The 22,674-nt window shown below is 48.1% G+C and overlaps 1 protein-coding gene across 1 annotated transcript in view; it reads left to right on the top strand.

Moving 5' to 3' along the window:
* The window catches only part of B4GALT1 (beta-1,4-galactosyltransferase 1), a 53,434-nt gene that overhangs the window by 17,391 nt on the left and 13,369 nt on the right, over positions 1–22,674 (top strand). Inside the window, exon 2 of the mRNA XM_028115128.2 lies at positions 13,104–13,339. Coding sequence (XP_027970929.1) covers positions 13,104–13,339 — 236 coding nt within the window. The remainder of the gene's footprint in view (positions 1–13,103; positions 13,340–22,674) is intronic.

Raw genomic sequence — 22,674 nt, 5'->3', positions numbered from 1 at the left:
GAATAAATAAAATCTTAAAAAAAAAAAATTTAACATGTATTTCCTAAAAACAATAATTTTTTGTATAACCATAGTATAATGATCAGAATCAGGAAATCAACATAGAAAAATTCCTGTTATCTCATTGCAGACCTTATGAAGATTTTTGTTAATTGTCCTTATTGAAGACCATGCATTGTAGTCAGTTTTCATGTCTCTTTAGTCTCTTAATCTGGAACAATGCCTGAAACTTTCTATTACCTGATACTGACATTGTTGAAGGGTATAAGCCAGTTATTTTGTAGAAGGACCCTCAACTTGGGTCTGTCTGATGTTTCCTTTTATTTATTTTTTTTGTTTGGTTTTTTAAAAAAGATTTTATTTATTCATTTGACAGAGAGACACAGCGAGAGAGGGAACACAAGCAGGGGCTGTGGGGGAGGGAGAAGCAGGCTTCCTGCTGAGCAGGGAGCCTGATGTGGGGCTCGATGTGGGGCTCGATGTGGGGCTCGATGTGGGGCTCGATCCCAGGACCCTGGGACCATGACCTGAGCTGAAGGCAGACGCTTAACAACTGAGCCACCCAGGCGCCCCTGTCTGATGTTTCCTTGTGATGAGGTTCAGATTACACATTTGTGAAAAGAATACCATTCAAGTGATTCTGAGTTCTTTTACCCCCTTTAATTAAGAAATATCTTACAGGAATTTGCTTGAGATTATGTAAATATCCTGTTATTCCTCGAACATTCATCCACTTGTTTTTAGTATCAGTTGATGATTCTTCCCTGAATCAGTTCTTAGTATGGTGGTTGGTTCTTTCATTCCTTCTGTGTTTCATTCCTTCTGTATTTGTTGGTGTTTTCCTGTAAGGAAGAGCTTTCCCTTCTCCCCTATTAATTCATATATCAGTACAGACTTATGGATTCTTACTTTATTCAGTAGCTCATAATTCTTTACTATCATTATTTTGATGCTTAGATTGTCCCAGATTTGGCCAGTGAAATCCCCTTCAGGCTGTCTCCTGTGTCTTTTTGACATATCCCATCATTCTTTGAGCACTTTCTTTTAGGCACAGCAAGATGATCTGGGCTCCTCTTGTTCATACCCTGACTCAGCCCTGGAATCAGCAACTTCTCCAACAAGCTCTAGTTCTTTTTAGTAGAGAATGGTATTTAGAAACCAAGAACTGGGCCCCAGGCATTCACCCTTGTTTTTGTTTTGTTTTGTTAAGATGTATTTATTTATGCTTCTCCCTCTGCCTCTCTCTCTGTCTCTCATGAATAAATAAATAAAATTTTTTTTTAAAAAAGATGTATTTATTCATTTGAAAGAAGAGAGAGCGCATGTGCGTGCAGTGTGTTCCCACAAGAGTGGGGGGAGGGGCAGAGGGAGAGGAGAGAATCCCAAGGAGACTCCTGACTGAGTGGGGAGCCCCATGTGGGGCTCAATCCCAGGACCCTGAGATCATGACCTGAGCCCAAACCAAGAGTCAGATGCTTAACCAACTGAGCCACCCAAGTGCTCCTCACCCTTGTTTTTTAAGGTCCGTCCATGTTGCTGTGTGTACATCTAGTGTCCATGATGTTCATCCCAATTTTTCTTTCTCCTGTAAGGATAGATTCCCACACTGCCCCCAACACTGTCTTCACAAATACTTCTGTAAGGAACAGCCTTCTACATGTTCTTGATGGACCTGTGGCTGTATATTTGTATTGATGCGGGAGTGCCAGATGACCACTCCAGAATGACCACCCATCATTTAACATTTCCACTGGTGGAGCATGGGGGTTTTTGTACTTCCAACAAATACTTGACATTAGCCAGCTTCCTAATTTTTGGCCGAGTGAATCTATATGCTGGGATAGGTCTTGTTTTTGTTTTTGGGTTTTTTTTTTTTAGATTTTATTTATTTATTTGACAGAAAGAGAGAGCACAAGCAGGCGGAACAGCAGAGGGAGAGGGAGAAGCAGGCTTCCTGCTGAGCCGGGAGCCCGATGCAGGGCTCGATCCCAGGACCCTGACATCATGACTTGAGCCAAAGGCAGATGCTTAATGACTGAGCCACCCAGGTGCCCCAAGAGATAGGTCTTGTTTTAACTTGCCTTTCTCTGATGACAAGCGCTCATATGCTCGATGGCTTTTGGGTTTCTTTGGTAAATTGCTTGTTCATGATAATTAGTTGCCTGTTTTTCTCAGTGGGGTTCTTACATTTTTCTTGATGATATGCAGAAGTTCCTTATACATCCTCGATATTAATCTCTTGCTGGTCCCAAACATTGCAGATTCTGGATCTGAATCTGTCATCTATCTGTTCATTTGCCTGTGCTACCTTTTTTTTTTTTTAATTTAGACCCTTTGTTTCCTGTTTGTGCAGTCTCTCACCAGCACTTCTTTTTCTATGTTAAAACCCTTTGTTCCTCCACATTTTAAGTGTGCTAGTATAGCTGAACTCAGCTGATTCTCTTCAACAAATGGTCTATCTTTATGATGACTTAACCTCTTACTGAGTTGTATTAAGAATGACTTTACCTCTTAGAGTGTGAGGGAGGCCTGCATGTAAATATTAGTCATGGATTTATTCAGCAAATATATGCTGTGGGCCTACTCTTTTAGGCACTATGCTATCACTGAAAAGGTTATAAAACCTGCCAGTGGCTTTTCAGAGGTAGAGCAGGGATTTGAGCCTCTTCCTGCCATACTATTTCCCTCAGAAACTGAATTTGGTTCCTATACACCTGTGTGTCAGATTTTTATATCTTATCTAACAAATGGCCTAGGAAGATGCAGAGCAAAGTGTTCTCCCCCAGCATCCCGAGGAGGGGAAAGTAATCAGGAGAGGAATGGAGGCAGATGTGGCTTCTGCCATTGTAGGCCTGGAGCCTTCAAGTGGCAGGCTCTGGGCTACCTGCTGGGGACGGGTGAAAGGCTCTGGGCTGAGAGCGGAAGTCCCAAAAGAGGCAGGAGGACGGCCTCAGTCTGGAGGGGGAGGTCGTAAAATAAAACACCAGGCCTAAATCATTGAGAAGCTCATATCTTCTCTTGCAGAAATGCCCTATTTCTAAGATGAGAGAGATGTCCCAAGATCTTCCTGGAGCTAACAATTTCCAGGCAAATTGGCTTCTCAAGCCTTTCCTGGTAGTGGTAACTGTGGGCAGGAACAGTTTCCAGAATTTCCACAAATTCCAGTGGAGGGAGGGAGGCAGGGAGGAAGGGAAGCCAAAGGGAGAAGAGCTGAGTGAGGAGGAAATCTGACTTTGGGCCAGGACCAAACAAAGCAGAAATTCCTCCTGGGACAGATTTTCCCTGGAGGACAACACTGGGAAGGCTGTTTACTGGGCTTTAAAAGCCTGTGGTCCCCGGCACAGTTTCTTGACCTCAGGGCCCTGAATCTCTGTGGTTTCACTATGGATAGAAACTTTCTCCTCGGGTCGCACCAGGACAGAAGTGTATCATCACACCCCCAGTCCCAGGGCCTCCTGAGATTTCCCAGGGCTCTTTCCTTGCTTTTCCTACTCCACTGAATTCCAGAGCCACGGCCATGTGTGGTACAGAAGTTTGCTTGAGAAGGGTTTAGATCAATCAAGTCAAATAAGATTCACTTTTACGCCACCTTGGATCAGTTGGTGGCTCCCTGGAACCCTCGTTAAGGATTCTGAAACAGTCTTGGTGGGCACAGCAGAGAAAGAGTAGAGGGACGTGTGTGCTGCGATTTGCTGTCCACTGTGTAGATATGTCCATGAACATCAGAACCCTAAAGGGTTAATGAGGGGAAGATAGGGATGACCTTTTTTTTTTTTTAAGATTTTATTTATTTATTTGTCAGAGACAGAGAGAGAGAGCACAAGCAGGGAGAGCGGCAGGCAGAGGGAGCAGCAGGCTCCCCGCCGAGCAGGGAGCCCGATGCGGGGCTCGATCCCAGGACCCTGGGACCATGACCTGAGCCACACTTAACCGACTGAGCCACCCGGGCACCCTTAATCTCCTTCATCTCCTTTCTAAACCCTGGCTCCAGGCCACCACTTTTGTCTCTATAGATTAGCCTTTTATGGACATTTACCTTTTTGACTAGGGCCTTTACCTGGAATTTTTGACATTCTCTTAAGGATGTTCTTTTTTGCCAATCCAGGAGTGTCCTTGAGAAAGCCTCAATCCTTCTGTCCTTCATTTTCTCTCATGCGCAGCCTGGGGACTGAAACATAATCCTTTAAAAAATTTTTTCTACCTTTTTATTTGTTTTTTCCTCTCTTTTATTTTTTTTTAAACATTTTATTTATTTATTTGACAGAGAGAGAGAGGAAGAGAGCACAAGCAGGGGGAGTGGCAGAGGGAGAGAGAGAGGCAGGCTCCCTGTTGAGCAGGGAGCCCGTTGTGGGTCAGGATCCCAGGACCCTGAGATCATGACCTGAGCCAAAGGCAGATGCTTAACTGACTGAGCCACCCAGGCGCCCTATTTTATTTTACTTTTTAAAGCTCTGTGTGGGGCTTGAACTCACAACTCGGAGATCAAGAGTCACATGCTGTACCATCTGAGCCAGGCAGGCACCTCTGAAACATAATTCTTAAGGTCCCTCAGCCGTGATCTGCCAGGACTCTTCAGGGTTCTGGTTTGAGGTAGATCCTGACCCTTCAAAGTGGTAGAATCTGACATTGGCTTTGTTCCCTTAGGTTTAGGCCTTGGTACTCTTGGTGACAGAATCCTGGACTGAGTGACCACTCAGGGCTTTTCTGGTGATTTCTTGACCCACCTCAGCCTGAGTTTTGGGGTTATTCTCTCAAGGAACAAATGGTATTTGGTGAAGAGCCTGTTTCATGTGGCTGTGTGAGGTTTAGATGAGGAAATGCAGTGTTTTTATTAGGTTGGGCTGTCCACTGCCACAAAGTCTCAAATTATAGGCCTAGAACCTGGAGGAAACTCATTTTAAAATTGAGGGTGGGGGCTGTGTCTCTAGATCACAAATCAGTTGCTACCCCTTGACACAAAAAGGCATATTTAGCGGTGCCTGGGTGGCTCACTCAGTTAAGCGTCTGCCTTTGGCTCAGGTCATGATCTTAGGGTCCTGGGATCGAGTCCCGCATCGGGCTCCTTGCTCAGTGGGGAGCCTGCTTCTCCCTCTGCCTGCCGCTCCCCCTGCTTGTGTTCTCTCTCTCTCTCTCTGATAAATAAATAAAATCTTTAAAAAAAAAAGAAGGCATATTTAGAGCCTAGGAAGGAGAGTGTTTTTGGGCTTGGTTGCGTTAGTCATAGACGTGTAATTAGGACAACAGTCTAGATTCTCAAACATCAAATGCCAGATGGTTCCCTGCCCTGTTAGTTCTGGTTCTTAACCCATAGTTGAACAAGTGCCGTGTGGGTCAACCTACATTTGTGGATTCTACTCTACCAGAAACTGTCCCAAGGACAGAAAGGAATGGGACACAACCCTTGCCCTCAAGGAGAGGAGGGTCTAATGGAGGGAGCAGGTAGACAGACTGGCACCCTCACCCCGAAGGGCTCTAATGTAGGCTTGTAAAGTTTGTAATGTTGGTTTGTAAAGTTTGTAAACTTTACGTCGAGTTTCCTCTGGCATGCAGAGCAGGGACTGATTCATCCCAGGGGCTCAGGGAAAGGTCTGAAGAAGGGACAACATTTGGTTTGAACTTTAAAGGATTGTTACCTTACCTTTTTCACAAAGGTTTTCAGTGTAGCTTATAAGGATACATACTGTAAAAAGGACAGATATAAGTAAAATCAGAAAAAGAGAAAATGTGATTTAGAAAGTTAAAGACCGGGGAAGAGTTAAAATGTAGATATTCACACCTTATGGCCCAACATAGTTATTACATCTGTCCCTTTGCAAAAGCCAAAAGTGAAACACGTTCTGTTCTAAGTATTGTCAGAGAGCAGAAATGTACAGTAGTTCCTGAGTGTAGATTGTTTTTCTTGGTACCCACTCTTTTTTTAACTTTTATCTTTTTTATTTAAAAAAATTTGTTAGAGAGTGAGTGGGAGAGAGAGCACGCTCGAGCATGCAAGTTGGGGGGAGGGGCAGAGGGAGAGGAGAGGAGAAAGAATCCTCAAGCAGGCTCCACGCTGAGCGCAGAGCCCAACATGGAGTGATCTCACCACCCTGAGATCATGACCTGAGCCGAAATCAAGAGTCAGACACCCAACCACTGAGCCACCCGGGCACCCCTCTTGGTACCCACTCTTAAAGAGCCTCATGGGAGTGGGAGGGAGGTGGTGGTTAATGCGTGAACCTATAAACCACCATTTCTCAAAGTATAGTTCAGGGACCCGCATTAAAGTTATCTAAACTGCTCGTTAAAATGCAGAGTCCTGGGCCTCAGTCCCAGACCTACCAAATGGGAAGTTCTGGGGAGTAGAAGCCAGGAATCCAGTTTTATGTGCTTTCCCAAATGATTGCTCTTGCAGTCCACAGTTTGAACGTCTATAATAGAAGGAAACCTCACCAGTATTTTGAAAGCCAGTGCAGTAGCAAATAAGAGTACTTGGCCTTGGGGTGCCTGGCTGGCTCAGTCAGAAGAACATGCGACTCCTGATCTCAGGGTCGTGAGCCCCACGCTGGGTGTAGAGATTACTAAAAAAAATAATAACATTAAAAATAAACTTAAAAAAAGAATACTTGGCCTTTGTTTAAAGATTGGGTAGGAGTTTAATGGGGGAGAGAGCAGAGTGCAAGAAAGGGCAGTTTCACTGACCTGGATGGTTCATTGGTGGCAAGGTCACTTTCAGGTGATATTTTGGAAGACCTACAAAATGTGGCAGTTCAGGCACATGGCAGGGTCGCTTCTAAGCACAGATAGAGGAGTAACGGATGCCACTGTTCTCGATTCGTCCAGCTTCCTCTTGGCCACCTGGCCTCTGCTCTGCAGACCTCCTCTGGCAGGCTCTTTTATTTTTTGAGCAAATACCTTGTTTTTTTCTGTGCCTCCCAAGTGTAGGGTTCTAAGACCACAAATGTGTTCTGCTTCCTGTTGAAAAAACTTTCCCATCCCTGGGGTCTAATAGTGGCTTGGATGGTGAGTTGGCAGAAAGAACAGTGGCTGTTGAAATTCTGTTGAGTGTATGGTGTGCTTGAGACATATCAAGTCAGTGTTAGCACTAGATTATTCCTCTTTTCTGGTCACTGAATTGTATGTTTTGAAATCTTTATTTTGGAAGACACTTATTGGGAAGGGGATGAAAGAGGGGGTCACACTTCTTTCCTTGGTTTATATTTTAAAATAGTTATTGTTTAATTTTAACGACAGAACCAAAGGTATAAAGAAAATTACCACGAACATCTGGTTTAAGAAATAAATCATTTCCAGTACTTTTGAAGCCTTTGTGAGCTTGATTTTAAAATTTAATGAGTAACGGTTATCATGAGACTTGAGAAGTCCCTTCTGGTGGCTCTCTGTCCCCTGCTCTTACGTCAAGTTTCCTCAAAGCGTATCGAAAGCCTCTTAGTTGCTTGTATCAGTAGTGGGTAAGCAGGGAGCATAGCTGTGTACTGTCTTCTCAGATGAGATCTATTGGTATACTCTGTGTCCACGGCGGCCAAGTGGCCACAACTCGTGCGTGATGAGTCCTCTCTGAGAGGAGCTGCTTCTGTGCAAAGCTTTCTCGACTCTATTCACTGGCACCGGAGTTAACACCGCTTCCTTTGTGCCATTTCAGCTGTTCTCACCACTGTCATCCCCACCCTGGTTTGCTGGTCTCCCTCCCCTCTAAGAGCAAAGAACTCTTCTTCACCCAACCCTGCTGCTCCCTGCCTGGCACCAAGCAGCCTGGCCCTGTGCAATAGATGGTGCTTCTCATTTCTAGTCTGAGGGGTCACAAGGAGCATCATGACTTCATGGGACCACTGCAGACAGCTCTTACCTCAAGCCTGGGGATTTGGTAGGACCTGGCTTCCAGTGCATATCTGGCCTTCAGAAGATTGGTACAGAGAAAAATGGCCTACTCACATGAGCCTGTGAACAGCGCTGTGGTAGAAGGGGAGATAGTTTGAAGAGGCGCTATGTCACACTGTCGGGGCTGAGGCTGGGCCAAAGAAGACAGGCTGGCACCCCAACTTGAGGACCACAGAGCTCTGGGCACTGCTGCATCTCACAGTTCCCACATGTTTGAGCTTCAGTACCCAGGAAGGTTTCACAAGAAACTTAGGAGCCGGATCCCGTGGCTGTCAAGTATGGGATTTTTTACAAATTGAATTTAAAATAATTCAGTCTCAAAATCCACCATGATCATTTCATAAAAGGACATTTTAACATTTAGAGTAAGAAGCCCTTGACTTTGGAAGAAAGGGCATCCCGATACATTGATTACACTTCCCTTAATGAAGAACAGTGTACGATGTCTTTACTTTTACCATTTTGTGACAGGCTGGTGAAACATCGTCTCACGACGCAGCATCAAGTCAGAGATTGTATCTTGCGCCACTGGCCAGTCAGCTGGGGAGCGGTGACTAGATGTTCCAGCCTGTTTTGCTGAGGACAGTGAAAGGAACGAGCGGCTCCAGCATGAAAGGGAGACAGGGAGTCCGTGCTGGGTTGACTCTAGATTAGCCGGGCTTTGATGGAGGGGCATGTGTGTGTTTGGGTTTGCCGTGCCGGGCAAGGGAGCAGTGGAATTTGTCTGAGTTGAGCTCACACATTGAAGTTATTGAGCGCCTTACACGCAAGGCCGTGACCTGGACTCCCAGCCGAGAGGCCCACGTGGCGGGGCTTTAGCGGGGGGAGCCGAGGACAGGCTCACATCTGCTCAGCTGCTTACGTAACCCTGCTTCCAGCTCCCAGAGCCAAGAAAACACACAAGCCAGCCCAGCGGGGCCTAGGGCCTGTGGTAGCACACGCCATGCGCCGCACAGCAAGGGAGCCTCGGCTCAGCGTGAGGATTCTCATGAAGCCCTCATCCTCTGCTTCCTCCCCTTGCCCCTCTCTGAGGCCCCTGGCAGTGGCTCTGAGATCTGATAGCAGTTCGTTGTGGTTCTGGGCAGAGCTGGTCACTGCCCTCCTGGAGTCCGAGCTCTCTGGATTTGCTCATTGGGACAGCGCCAGGCACGCCGTGGAGAACAGCCCCTGCTGCATGGCAGCGGTGTGCAGGGCACTCAGGGAGGCCTCCTGACTGGCACTGGACCCAGGAGGAATTTGGCTCCAGGTCTGCAGCCGCCGCCGACTGCTGAGGACTGACCAAGCTCAGGCGTGAGCCACAGGGCTCTCGGAGCTGTGGAGGCTTCAGAGAAAGCAAGCAAGGATAGCAGGATTGGGGATCAGGGCGCTCTGGATGTGTCACAGACATGCTGGGGGTTGTGAGAAGGGCCAGGAGAGGAGCAGGAGAGTGAGGAGAGGCTGTTGAGTAACAAAGCCCTGCATGAAGCCATTGGAGGAACGAGTCCTTTACACAGCTTTAAACCAGGGTAGTTTTCACTGAGGTTCTGCCACACCCTCATCAGGGAGCTCCTTGAGGTCCGGAACTGTCTTGACTCTTCTGTCACCTCCCCTCCTCCACTGGGCACACATTCTGGCACACAGTAGGTGCCCAGAAAGTGTTGATTAAAACAAATTGGAAGTGGCTTTGACACATACCATAGGAAAAGTTGGCGTTAAACACTTCAAAAAAGAGTCTGGTTTGGCACTTGAGCAGGCGCCCATGGATTGTCACATGCCGTTCGTGCCTCCTGTGTGTGAGTGAGTGTGCTGGGTTTGGGGAAGGGGAGGGGGAATAGAAGATGGACCACCTAGGGTATCAGCTCCCACAATGTGGTGGACAGCAGTGTCACTTGCCGAGGAAGCTCTGGAGCAGAGGCAGGTTTGGCATAGGTGATGATGGGGGTGGGGGTGGCGGTGAATAAGAGTTCGTTTGGTGCTGGTTGGATTCCAATCCCTGCAGTCTCCAGATGGGAAACCAGTATCCTGAGAGCGGGTGACACTTGCCTAAAGATCATCCAGCAAGTCACTGGTGGAGCTGAACCCAGGCCCAGGCAGCCTTTCTTCTGTCCAGGTCCTCTACCTCAGGACCACCTTTTTGGAACCCCCCAATGGGCAAAACTAAGATGCTTTCCAGCCCACAGGTGTCTGCTCTCGGGAGGTTGGGCAGACCACGTGTGAATTCCTGTCTTCTGGGTTAGTTTCAGAAAATATGAGCAAGTTGGTAGGGTGACAGTCCAGATGCCTCTTGGGTTCCCCAAAATGGAGTTATGTTTAGCAGCATCTTCAGAACCAGAGGTAGGGTGGGGCTGCAGGGAGTGCGGGGGATGTTGCAGGTGTTGTGAGGCCCTGTGAAGTGAGAAGAGCCCAGTGACTATCTTTTCATGTTTTTCACAAGTGCACTGGGCTGCAGGGCCTCCCAGAAGCTTTGCCAGGGTCGAGCAGCCCAGGCCTGCTGGACCTTATGGGGAAGGACTATCTCCACGAAAGCCCCAAAGCTTGTGAAGATGAGAGATTCAGCTTCCCATTGCCCAGTCACCTGGGCTGCTTGTGATTTACCTCTGTCCTTCTCCAAATCGGCCAACTCATTCCCTAGGGCAGTAGCCTGAGATACCATATTTTTTACGAATTGCCTCGTATGATTCTGATGATGGGTTTGAGAAAAACTGGTTCAGGTAACCCCTTACTTAGTCCTGGGGCACAGTACTCCCTCACCCAAGGGCACCCTGAGAAGTTGGAACTGGGTCAGTTGTGTGAGATGAGGCCTCCATGCCCCTGGGCCAGGGCGTCTGCTGTCTGAGCTTTGTTAACGAAGAGAGCAAAAGGACAAAGCTAGATCGGGGCTTTATTAATTTTAAGATTCCATTCTGTCTTTGAATGTAAAAGTCTGTTAGAGGAAAGAAGGAAGGGCATTTCTGGCAAAGAAAAAAGTGTGGACGTAGGCATGATTTATTGGAATGGGGAGGGAGGTAGAGCTGACTGAAGGGCCTTGTGCCAAGCTAAGAAGTTTGGCCTTCTTAAAGACTACATGGCCTGTGAGCCATCAGAGGTTGTTGTTTTTTTTTTTAATCAGGAAAGTGATATGATCAGATCTGCGTCTCAGAAGAAAATAAATGGATGGGAATGGGTCCAGTGATGGTGGAACTGAGTCAGCATTGGAGGGCGGGAAGGTGTGAGAAGTACCAGGGGATGCTGGGGAGTCTGCACCTGCTGACATGCAAGAGGAGCAAGAATCACAGCTTCCTTTTCTGGGGCTCGTTTCAGGGGGGTGAGTGATCTCTGGGCACAAGGGGTGCTTGGAGCGCCACATATTATTGATGAACAAATAGGGCAACGGGGTGATGCGTGCTGGGCCTCGGGTGGGTCTCACCGGCATGTTTCAGGTGACCGTGATCCCTGTTTGTGGACCGAATTCTCACCTCTATTCTGTAGCTGCCTTCGTTCTTGTGGCTAGTTGGCTTATTATGCTGGAGTTAACAGTTCTGAAAATATGTTCCCTGGTCGAATGGTTCTATGGCCAAATAAGTTTAAGAAAAGGTAGGTTATATAAAGTGAAGGGGATTTCTTGACTGCACAACTTCTCAGAACCTTTGCTGTGCCTCATACTTTTCAGAAGCAAGATTTAGTATGCTTATTTGACCAGGGGGCATGTTCTTCCATTGAGCGTTTTACTTGAATTATTGTTTCCTGTAACCTACTTTGAGAAAGTCTGGCCTGCAGGGAATACTGGGGCTCTGGGTTTGGGTATTTTTTTTTTTAAAGATTTATTTATTTATTTGAGAGAGCGAGAATGAGAGAGAGAGAGTACATGAGAGGGGGGAGGGTCAGAGGGAGAAGCAGGCTCCTTGCTGAGCAGGGAGCCTGATGTGGGACTCGATCCCGAGACTCCGGGATCATGACCTGAGCCGAAGGCAGTCACTTAACCAACTGAGCCACCCAGGCGCCCCTTGAGTATTTTTTTTTTTTAAGATTTTATTTATTTATTTGAGAGAGCACAAGAGAGAGAGAACACGAGCATGGGGGAAGGGGCAGAGGCAGAGGGAGAAGAAGCAGACTCCCCGCTGAGCAGGGAGCCCAACTCGGGACTTGATCCCAGGACCCCGGGATCATGACCTGAGCCAAAGGCAGACGCCTAATCGACTGAGCCACCCAGGTGCCCTGGGTTTGAGTATTGACTCTGTCCCCAGTTTCCTGTGTGTTCCTGGGCCTGTTACCTTTTCCCTGCCCTCACCTTGCATGCCACAGGAGGGGCGGTCCCCAGCTGAGGAGTGCAGTCCTCTCCTAGCTCCACCTTAGGAAACGAGGACTTCCATGTCTGTATCCGGATCATGATTTTGGCCTCTCCCACTACTCCTAACCTATCACTACCTCAGAATCCACCATCCATGTCTCATCGATTTTTATTCTAAGCCAAGAGCTCTCTTACTAACTTATTCTCTCATCTGGAGCTGTATTCTTCCAGGCTAGAAACTTGGGGGACCTCTCTGACTTTTCCTCCCTTATTCATCCCCTTTGTTACTCCACGACCTACATTTACTAAGCATTCTTCTTCGATGTTCTTTTCTGCTGTTTCTCTTCTCCGTTTCCCTGTACTCTGCTCTGGCTCTCAGTTCCTCCAGTCCCTACCCCTGGAGTTTTTTTTTAATCTGTGCATCAAGTGCCTTCCTGAGACATGGGGTACTCATACCGCTTCTTGCTACCTTTTGATTTGAGGCTGATTTCCACAACACCATCCTCCCCAACACACACACACACACACACACACACACACACACACACACACACACACACCCTTTCCCAACTAGGCTAGGTTCAGAGAGTCGATGGAAGTCATTTGTGCAAGGTCACACAGTTGGGAGGTGGTAAAGTTAGGTCTCAATCTCAGGATTCCTAAAAAAGTGCTTTCTCATCCATTTTCTCTGATCCTTACAACAACCTTTTAGGAAGTCTAAGCAGCAATCACTCCATTTCCAGTTAGAGCTGAGAAACCTAGAATCTCAGGGGAGCGGGTCATGGGCAGTTGAGTGCTTCATAGGGTGACCAGCTATCTGGCTTTACCTGGTCCTGAGGGGTTTCCTGGGATGGTTGGTCGTGCTAGTGCTGGTCGTGCCTTTTTCATTGTCACACTGCCTCCCAGGAGGATGTGTCTCCTGAGGCTGTGGCGTGGGGGAACCCTGTAGCCTGCTAACTTCTCCTTCCTTCCACCTCTCTAGTCGGCCCCATGGTGATCGAGTTTAACATGCCTGTGGACCTGAAGCTTGTGGAGAAACAGAACCCAGAGGTGAAGGTGGGCGGCCGCTATGCCCCCAAGAACTGCATCTCTCCCCACAAGGTGGCCATCATTATTCCATTCCGTAACCGGCAGGAACACCTCAAGTACTGGCTGTTTTACTTGCACCCAATCCTACAGCGTCAGCAGTTAGACTACGGCATCTATGTTATCAACCAGGTGAGGTCTGGGAAGATGGAGTGAGGGAGGGAGTGTGTGTGTGCACGCACATATACGCACGCAAGTATGTGAGTAGTGAGGGTTAAGAGAAAGAACATGATACTAGACATGTGGCATTTTATAACCCCGCCGCCATCATCCTCCTTAAGCAATGCAGATAAGCTAAATACCATACAACTTGCTTGCTTGTTGCTGTCTGCTCTTTAGGCAAGGGTAATTGCTGGGCTATTTTGTTTTCTTTTTGCTGCAAGTGCCCTTCCAGCAAAATTGAGAGAAAAATGACAATCCTAATTCTCCCCAAGTAAAACACTGATTATTTCCTGTCTTTGGGTAGCTGTGTATTTTCCTTTAAAAAAAAAAAAAAAATCAAACACCCCTTTAAATATCAGAGTTTTAGGCAGCTTCGAAATTATCCAGTCTAACTATATCTTCTGGGACACCTGCAGGAGATTGCACCCTTAGATCAGGCCTGAATGCCAGCCTCCAGCAAAATAGCTGGGAAAGTCTGATTAGTAGGCCACTGAGCGTCATGTGCCCTGGGCTGGGTCTGAGAAAAGAGAGCTTCTCACTGCATGTCTGATTCATGTGTGTTGAGCTTAGCCGTGCTTAGGAAACTAATGTGGGAGACATGTCAGCCTTGAAGTCATGTCAGCATGACCTGGAGAATCAGATTGATCTAGAATGCAGTTTTTAAAAAATAACTTAACTGATTTCCAGTTCGTTTGAGAAGCATTATTATTTTTCTAAGAATGTAATTTGGTGTTCTGAGTTTTTCAAAATAACCTAAATTCATATTTTTATAACCTACTAGGTGGAATAATACATTTACCCTGTCTGTATACCAAAGTTCATTGAAATTCATCTGAAGAGAACAGTATGCCCAATTCTAAAAGGCTCACTGTCCATTTCATTTCAAGATAAACTCTGGATCTGCTCGAGATAGTAAAATTGTTGGTAGTTGACAGCTTCCGTCAAAGTAGAGGGACTTTGGATGCCTTCCTGGGACCAGTGGGAAGCTGGAAATAGCAGTGTGTCCATCGACCATTTCTGAGCACTGCCGTGACATAGTGCTGCAGAGAGAGTCTAAAGAAGTAAGGTCCCAGTTCTGTCTGTCTGGAGGCTTCCTTCCTCACAATGGCAAGTGGAACCCTTCCAGGGAATAATTTATTAACAATCCCAAATAGTATGTGACTGGATGGTGGCTGCCAAATGCTCTGGAAGCTCAGAGGGAGGAGAGAGCAGTGAGTGACCTGGAAGAACCAGGATATAAACTGCGTTCTAAGGGCTGGAGGGACATCTGGGCATCTCAGCTGGAGCCAGGGAACAGGGCCTTCAGTGCAGAAAGGAGCTTTGCATGTTCCTGGAGATGAAGTTGACCATAGGGGTAGAAAAGCAGCAGAGGTGATAGGGCCAGGTGCAGGAGCTGAATCTGTCAGGTAGGGAAGCCCTGTTAAAAAGGAACTGAAGTTTGAGGTGGGGGAGTAGGTGGCAGGCAAACCCCTCGAGGCTGTTCGAGTCCCCTGGCCAAGTGAGGCACAGACCAAGGCCCTCAGAAAATCTGCAGGCAAGACAGCCAGACAGTTGTGGGTCATCTTAGAAGAATATTTGAGAATGTAAGAGAGAATAGGTAAATGCCCCATAAAATCCAAGCCACTTCAATCCAACAAGTATTTGTTTAAGAAAACCCTTGTCAAGGAACATTTGTCTGATGCCAATGAACACATGTTGATCATGGCTCAGGAGCATATTAAAACAATGGCAGGGAGCGCCTAGAAGAGGAAGCCACCATCGCTGGGAGCCAGTAGGGAATTCCTGAAAACAAGCCATGCCAGCTTCGCCTTCCTCTCTTCCCAGCTATTATACCAGTAGGTGAGGGATACACTGTAGACACAGTGTTGTCAGATCTTACTATGCAAAGCATGGATGGCCTCCCACAAATCGGCCTGAACACAAGACAGACGACTGTGGGCTAGATAGGATATAAATTAGATTAAAATATATACTTGAGTAAAGTGGGTAAAAGAATTAGTGGTGATGCTGAGCTTTTGAATTTAGGTGACCGAGGTCAAGGAAGACTGGAGGGAAGGATGCTAAGGTAGAGCTATGTTATATTTTAGGGGAATGGGAGACTTCCCCGTTCAATTACAAAGTCAAAACAAATATTTAGCCGTGATCTTAAATTCCTATGACATAATTTATGTAGATATTTCCCAGGTTTCAAACAACAGGTTTCAGAGTACTTTGTACCAGCTAGATGCTCCTGCCTGCCCCAGTCCAAGCTGGCGGAACAACTAGACGGCGCCAAGCTGGACGGTGGCGCTGCCATGCTGGCTCACACCGGACACTGCATAAGACCAGGCTTCTTCCAAAGTGTGCTTTCCAAAATGGAGCTCTGAGGCCACATTTGAAAAACGCTGGATCGAACAACGGGAAGCAGGTTTCATTCCTACACAGCCTTGTGTGCTAGTGTACGTCATAGCCTCCAAAACTGCTTGGCACACGGTGTTTTCTGAGCTTGGCTGACTGGAGATCTGTTTTCCAAGAATTGTCTCAAGCAATGAATGTTCTATGAATTACACTTTGGGGAAAGCAGGCCTAAACCAACACCTCCCCCCCCATCCCCCACCCAACCCACCTCTTTACTTCCCTAGGATACTGAGACCGCCCCCCCAATCTCTTCCCTCTTGCAACTTAACATCGGAAATATTTGATTTTTAGCTTTCCAAACATATTTACATCTTTTTCCCCCCTCTAGTCTTGTCTTGTCAGTGTCACTATCACCACCCCCCTTCCATGTCTTTTTGCTTCTCCATCTTTTCCTTCTTTTCTGAGGGTTACCTTTCCACCTTAGGAACATCTTTTCCTCCTTATCTCTCTCTCCCCCAGCTAATCTTATTTATTCTGCTCCAACTCTCCCCTGATGATTTCTTTGAGAAAGTATGATCTGACTTCCAGATAACCGAATCATGAAGAAACTTGAAGTTTGCTCGACCTTTCCAGTAAAGAATATCGTCTGCATCATATCCGTAAAGAGCACATAATAAAGTGGTGAGAGGAAACCTAATCCTTGAAAAGAGGCAGAAGAAGAAACATTTGGAGCATACCCCACCTGCAAATTAGGAATTTCCTCTGTTCTCTCTTGTTGTTACACAAAGAAGAGGAAGAAAGAGAGTTGGTAGCATCTGGCTTTGACCTTCGTGTAAATAGGCAAGCCTCCCATCATCCCCCTGCCTCAGACACCTTGCTGTCATCTTGACTCTTTGTTCACTGCCTGCCCCATTTAAGATGAGAGACAAGGAATGCTTGAAGTAGGAGGAGCCTCTGAGACCTCTATTCCAAGGGTTCTCCAGCAGGCTTTCGAGCACAGAACCTCCTGCCCCATTAAAATGCTCTGCAGTCCCCCCAGCAACAGCAGGTCACTCTGGTGCTATTCTACTTGAATGGGAGACCGTATCCCCATCTCTGCCCCTCCCTTCCCCCAGGTAGTATGAAAATGTCTACTCTCTTGCACCCATGAGGAGACAAGGCTCAGTGAGGGGAAGGGACAGGTAGGAAGTCACATAGGTAACAGGAGGGCTCCAGCTCCAGCCCAGCGCCTGTTACCTAGTGCCCTCTCGCAGCCTCAGCGCTCACTGTCCTCTGGGCCATTTGGTCCCTTCCTCAAAGTCTTTCTCCCAGCTGGGTAGGAGGGCTGGGAGCGAGCTTCCGGCTCGGACTGCCTGGGTTCCAGCTGAGATTGCTGTTCATCCTCTGGTCTTCAGCACTCCTCCTGCCCTCTCTCCCCAGTGTTCGAGCCTCCCATTAGGCTTCTGGCATGTCCACCCTCTTGGAGCCAAGGGTGCTGCTCTGTGGCACCGATGTCCCACCTGCGGTCTGACACCGGGGCCTTGGTGCAGCGGTGGATACCAAGATGTCAGAGCAGATGGGGGACGGGCACTGTTAACTCCTCATACTTCAATGAGGAAAGGAAACTGTAAAACCACCTAGGCTGAAGGAAAGGCAGGTTACCACCTGGTAGTAAAGGCTGTACATGCGAAATAGAGGGTGTTTGTGAAGCTAACCAGCATAAAAATTACCACACGGGTGAGGAATGCAGGCCCAGCTGGTCAGGTAGTTCTGTCATAACCATGCAGCCTTTGTCCTGAGTCGGGGCCCAGGACCGGTCTCTCCGATTCTGTTTGTGTATCCTCTGGTGCTTCTGATCTCACTCAGCTGCCCAAGATCTTTCTAGTTCTGACCATGTTACTCTTTAAGCCCTTGACTGTGTCCCCACTGCCTACAGCCAAGAGTCTAAAGGGTCCCAAGTGCCGAGCTTGGTATCTAAGACCATCTGGGTCCCCCCCATGACCTACCTCTAGCCACTTCCTCCTCAGCCCTCCTTGAGCCACACTCGACACAACAGACACACTGGACTCTCCATCTTCACTAAGACACACTCCGTGCTCCCCTCCTTGTGTCTTTGCTTATGCTGCCCCCCTGCCCCGTGTGCCTGTCTCCTGTGTTCCTTGTGACCTAGTCCTTTCTTTCTAGCCACCATTTCACCCCTGGCTCCCCGCCCCCGCCTTAGCTCTGTGAGGCCTTGGAGTAGAGTCAGCCTCTCCTCCCACAGGCCACTCAATGCTTTCTAGTGAGGGGTGAGGGCTGATTCTGTGTATGCACGTTCTCCCTGGCCTGCGGCCTTAAAACCCCAGGCCCCTCAGGTCTGATTCCCACTGCCTTCCTGACCACATAGCTCCATGCACAGTCCAGTGCTCAGTCAGGGTTTGGAGATAGAAGCTGCTCCCTGTGACTCCTGCCCATTTACTGAACACCCATCCTCAGGACCCCTTGCTCCTGGTTCTCTGGTGAGGTCTGTTCCTCTTGGAAGTGAAGCCTCCTTTCCCAGTCAGGCCAGGTCAGGACCCTTGGGAACCAACCTGCACAGCCCTTCTCTGGGGCCTCTCTCCAAAGCTTCCTCCTCCTTCCTGGCCAGAGCAGGCTGCCTGGGACATTGCCCTCAGGGTGACCTTGCTTTTCAGGAAAAATGCACAGAACCTGCTTTAGCCCTGTGGTCAGTGATGGTCATAAGACTTTATGGTCCTTTGGACTGAACCTCTTTCATGGTCTCACTTTGAATTTTGACCCTACCAGCCCCCCAGTAAGGCAGATGGGTACTCTCATTGTTTCTGCTGAGAGAAAGCTCACGAAGGTAAGCAGCTTGCTTGGGGCCCCATGATGGCTGGGTGGCAGAGCTGGGATTTGGATAAAGATGACCTGAGGCCTAAGGAATGCCTTGCTTTGCCACGTTCAGTCCCGAACACACTTGTTCCCCGCACTCGGTAACAGCTCCATGTCCACTTGGCAACACCACCTTGAGTCCCAGTGGGTCATGAGAGGTGAGTAGCAGCTTTGGAGAAACAGCCTCAAAAGGAGGCTTGCCCAGTTGTCATGCTGACAGGTAAATCCTGGTCTGAAAGCCTGGGGGTGCAGCAGAGGGGGGCCTGCCTGAGGATTCTTTGACTTTGGAATTTTTTCCCCTCTTCCTTCTTGTCTGTGCATGTTGTAAGGTATTTCCAGGCTGCTTGTCTGGAACCAGGTATGGCCAGGTTTGGAGACAGCCCTTTGTACCCTCAGTGAGTGAGAGAGTACTGTCACCACACCTCAGCAACTTATTTCTGTCACTGGGCCAAGTAGCTGGTTCCTACTTGAGGCCAAGAGGAGTCAGACTGAGTCAGACTCAGGGGTCCATCCCATTGTGGGGAAGGACGACTGCCTGGACCGATGGCCCCCACTGGTTTGGTTTCTGTGGTGATTCTGTGTTGATCTTGTCTGTTCACCATCCCCCCATCCCTGCCTTCCATTTTCTCCTGAAGCTGTCAGCACCCAGATTGATGTGTGCAGGAATGGGGCTTGGGAGCAGTAGGGCCAGTCCCCTCCTGCAGCACCCCCTTCCTTGAGTACTGGGACCTTCCGGATCCTGGGGCACAGGAATGTTGTGGGAAGCCTGGGGATGTCTGTGTCCCACCAGAGCTCGTGTGCAGTCCCAGTGACTGGTCGTTTCCTTTGCTGTGTGTTTTCCCCTTTCCCCATCTGTGGCTTGGTCCATTCTCCTGGGGAATGTGGCAGAGCCCTTACAGGTACTCACAGGCGTGAATTGCCTCCCTGGACATTGTTCTGGGAAACATCATTTTCCCCGTGCACCTGTGATGTCATGACGGGGAGGGACAGCTTCCTGGGAATTTGCCTTTGCACTGGAACAAGGGTCAGAATGCCCCTCCCCCGCTTTTCTTCACAGCCTTGACATTGCCTCTCTTCCTTACCTCTCTCCCTTGCATCCATCCTTGTCTCTTTTTTTTTCCTCCTAGTGGGGGCCTTTTGCTTTTACTTGTTAATCCTGTTTGTAGCAAAGCAAGCTGAAGGAGGAGCTCCTCTCTGTGATCTGCTTCTTACTCTCCACCTACCTCCTCTTCTGTGCCCTCCACCTCCTAGAGAGAGAGAGAGAGAGAGAGAGAGAGAGAGGAGTGCCGGCCTAACTCCTGCTGTGACTGCCATCGCCGCCGCCACCACCAGTGCTGCCACCCTGGTAATGTCCACATGCCCCAAATCAAACCTGAGCCCGGGCCCCGGGGTCCCCACGCAAGGTCGTAGTCTCTGTGGGCTCGCTTGGAAATGCTGAGGTCGCGGGGAGCCAGCCTGTCGTGCAGAGGTCTGAGATACTTTGCCTTTAAATTAAGCCACAATTGAGCTCATGCTGTGTGTGTATATCCTTTTGTGTCCTGCGTTTTTCTTCAGTTCCGTGTCATCAGCATCTTCCCGTGTTCTCTCATAGCCTTCATAATCTCCACCGTCCGCGCTCCCCTAGTCGTTAAGCACGCAGCTCTACCGTGAGGAACTTAGCCGTCCCTCTACTACAAGGCATTCAGACAATTGCCACTTTCTCGCTGGTGTCAGTGACACCATAACGCACATCCCTGAGGCAGATGCTTATTTGGTGCTTGCTTGCTTCCACATTTAGAATCGTTTCCACAGGCTAGATTTTCCGGCACGGAATTACGGGTTCAGATGCAGTTTAAACATGTTTCTAGTCCATTATATAAATGGTCAAGTTGCTTTCTGAAAGAGAAGCCCTTTATTTTTTAAAATGTTTTCCTGCAGAAAGTCAGATCTCAGGGCCTCAGGTCCAGGGAAGGAGGACATCCTACTATGGTTCCTGTGGAGCTGGGGTTTAAAAACTCTGTTCTCTGTGCTCACCTCCCCCCGAATACCTGCTGGGCCGTTCTGTTCGCTCATTTCTCTCTGAAGGCAACCTAGGGCTTCTGACCTGTGTTCTAGTCCAGTGGGGGCCAAGGATGTACTCACTCTTGCCAGTTACTTTGGCAAACAGAGAGCCACCCCCCCTACCCCAGCTCCCTGACCCTGAAGGGCCCCGTTTCCTTTACTCCCTGGGTGAAGAGCTGAAGTCTGAAGTCCAGGTTTTGTTGGGAGCCCTCTCTAATAAGCTCGAGGCTACCATATTATTATGGTTAAGAGCCAGAGGCCCAACTGCTGTGAAATCATGGGTGAGTGGATATTAGCCTTCCACAAACTCAGCGTTTGTGTAATCCCAGCAATTCTCCAGGGATCACCTCCCAGCCAGCCTGTCTACTACCCCGGGGTCCACACGTAGGCCCGCGGGTCAGTCCTGCCACAGGACCGCCCAGCCAGAGCTTCTTCTGCTTTCCTGCCACCCTCTGGCCTATGCCTTTTCTCTTGGTGTCTGATTGGGCACAGAGAAGTATGCAAGGGGCGTTTCAGCAAGCATTTCCACCGACTATAGCCCTACCTCCAGAGCTGTGGGTTTGAGAGCCTGTGGGTTACTATGGGTGTTGAGAAGGGGGCTTGTGTGTGTGTGTGTGTGTGTGTGTGTGTGTGTGTGTGTGTGTGTCTCTGGCTTTGTGATGGGCCAGGGCATGTGTATGGGAGCAAAATTGTTCTCCCATCACATAGAGATTCTGATTCATTGAGTCTTGGCTTTGGTTTGCTGTTTCCAACCTCATTGTTGCTGTGTCTTTTGGTGGAGGAGGGGCCAGGTGGTCAGTCCCCAAGCTGTCATGGTTGGGGGAAGTGTCTACCGGTGTATACACATGGGTCTAACATCCAGGGAAGGCAGGGTAGTTTAACCAATCCTTTAGAGACTGTTAGAACTTGGTCAAGAGAGGCCATGGCCTTCTGCAGTTGGTCGTGTGTCTTGCTGTAATAAGGAGAAGCTGCTCTTACCTTAACCACAGTCAGGATTTGCCTGGGGATTAGACCAGACTCTGGTACCTATTCTAAAAGCCCCACGAAGGCTGCTTGTGGGTACAGTGCACGTGCCCAGGGAGCAGGTGAGGCACGAAATGGGAACATGGAGCCCTTGCGTTAGCCCTTGGAGGAAGGCGTTCTCTACCTGCCCACCATTACTGCCTACTCTCCATTTCTCATGTGAATCATGTGACAGCTTCCAAACAGATCTCCCTGCTTTCAGTTGTGGGATAGGGCACAAGTCCCTCCTTGACATGTAAAACATAATCTTTGTTTAAAATCTTCAAGGGCTCCCCATGGCCTAAATAAAAGACAAAGCCTGAGTACTTTAATAGAGTTCCCAGCCTCCCTCTCCCCGGCAGGATTTGGTCCCCATTCACCCTCATGTCTTATTCTGGCTTCCCCATTCTGTATTTCTTGTAGCTTCTTGAATGGTTCTTTTTTTTCCCCCACAGCCTTGACAAATGCTGCTTTCTCTTCTAGGAACACTCTTCTCATGCTTTTCCAATCCCCTAGGATTTGATCAGTGTCTTCATCTCCATATCAGCCCATTATAATTGCCTGTTTAACTCAGAACTACTCAAAAGCTGGGCCTGTGTCTTTTCCTTTTCTGTATCCCTACAGCTACTAAATGACAAGAATGAATATATGAGATAGAAGGAGAAATATGATCCTTGGTCCTCTTTTGCCTCTGGAGCTAGCCTTTCTCTTTTTTCTTAACTTCTTTTTTCTTTCTGATAATCACTTTATTGAGATATAATTGTATACCATACAATTCACCTATTTAAAGTACATAATCCAGTGGCTTTTGGTATATTCAGGAGTTGTGCATCCATCACCGTAATCAATTTTAGAATATTTTCATTGCACCAAAAATAAACCTGGTATTTCTTAGCTTCTACATCCCTTCATTTCCCCTGGCCTAGGCAACCACTAATCTACCTTCTGTCTCTATAGATTTGCCTGTTCTGGACATTTCATATAAATGAAATCTTGCAATCTGTGGTCCTTTGTGACTGGCTTCTTTAACTTAATATGATGTTTTCAAGGTTTATCCATGTGATAGCATGTCTCAG

This window comes from Eumetopias jubatus, unplaced genomic scaffold (assembly GCF_037043125.1).
Source record: "Eumetopias jubatus isolate StellerSeaLion01/CBP00866 unplaced genomic scaffold, mEumJub1_p1.0 scaffold_15, whole genome shotgun sequence".
Lineage (NCBI taxonomy): Eukaryota > Metazoa > Chordata > Mammalia > Carnivora > Otariidae > Eumetopias > Eumetopias jubatus.
This window is presented reverse-complemented; position numbering and strand designations above follow the sequence as displayed.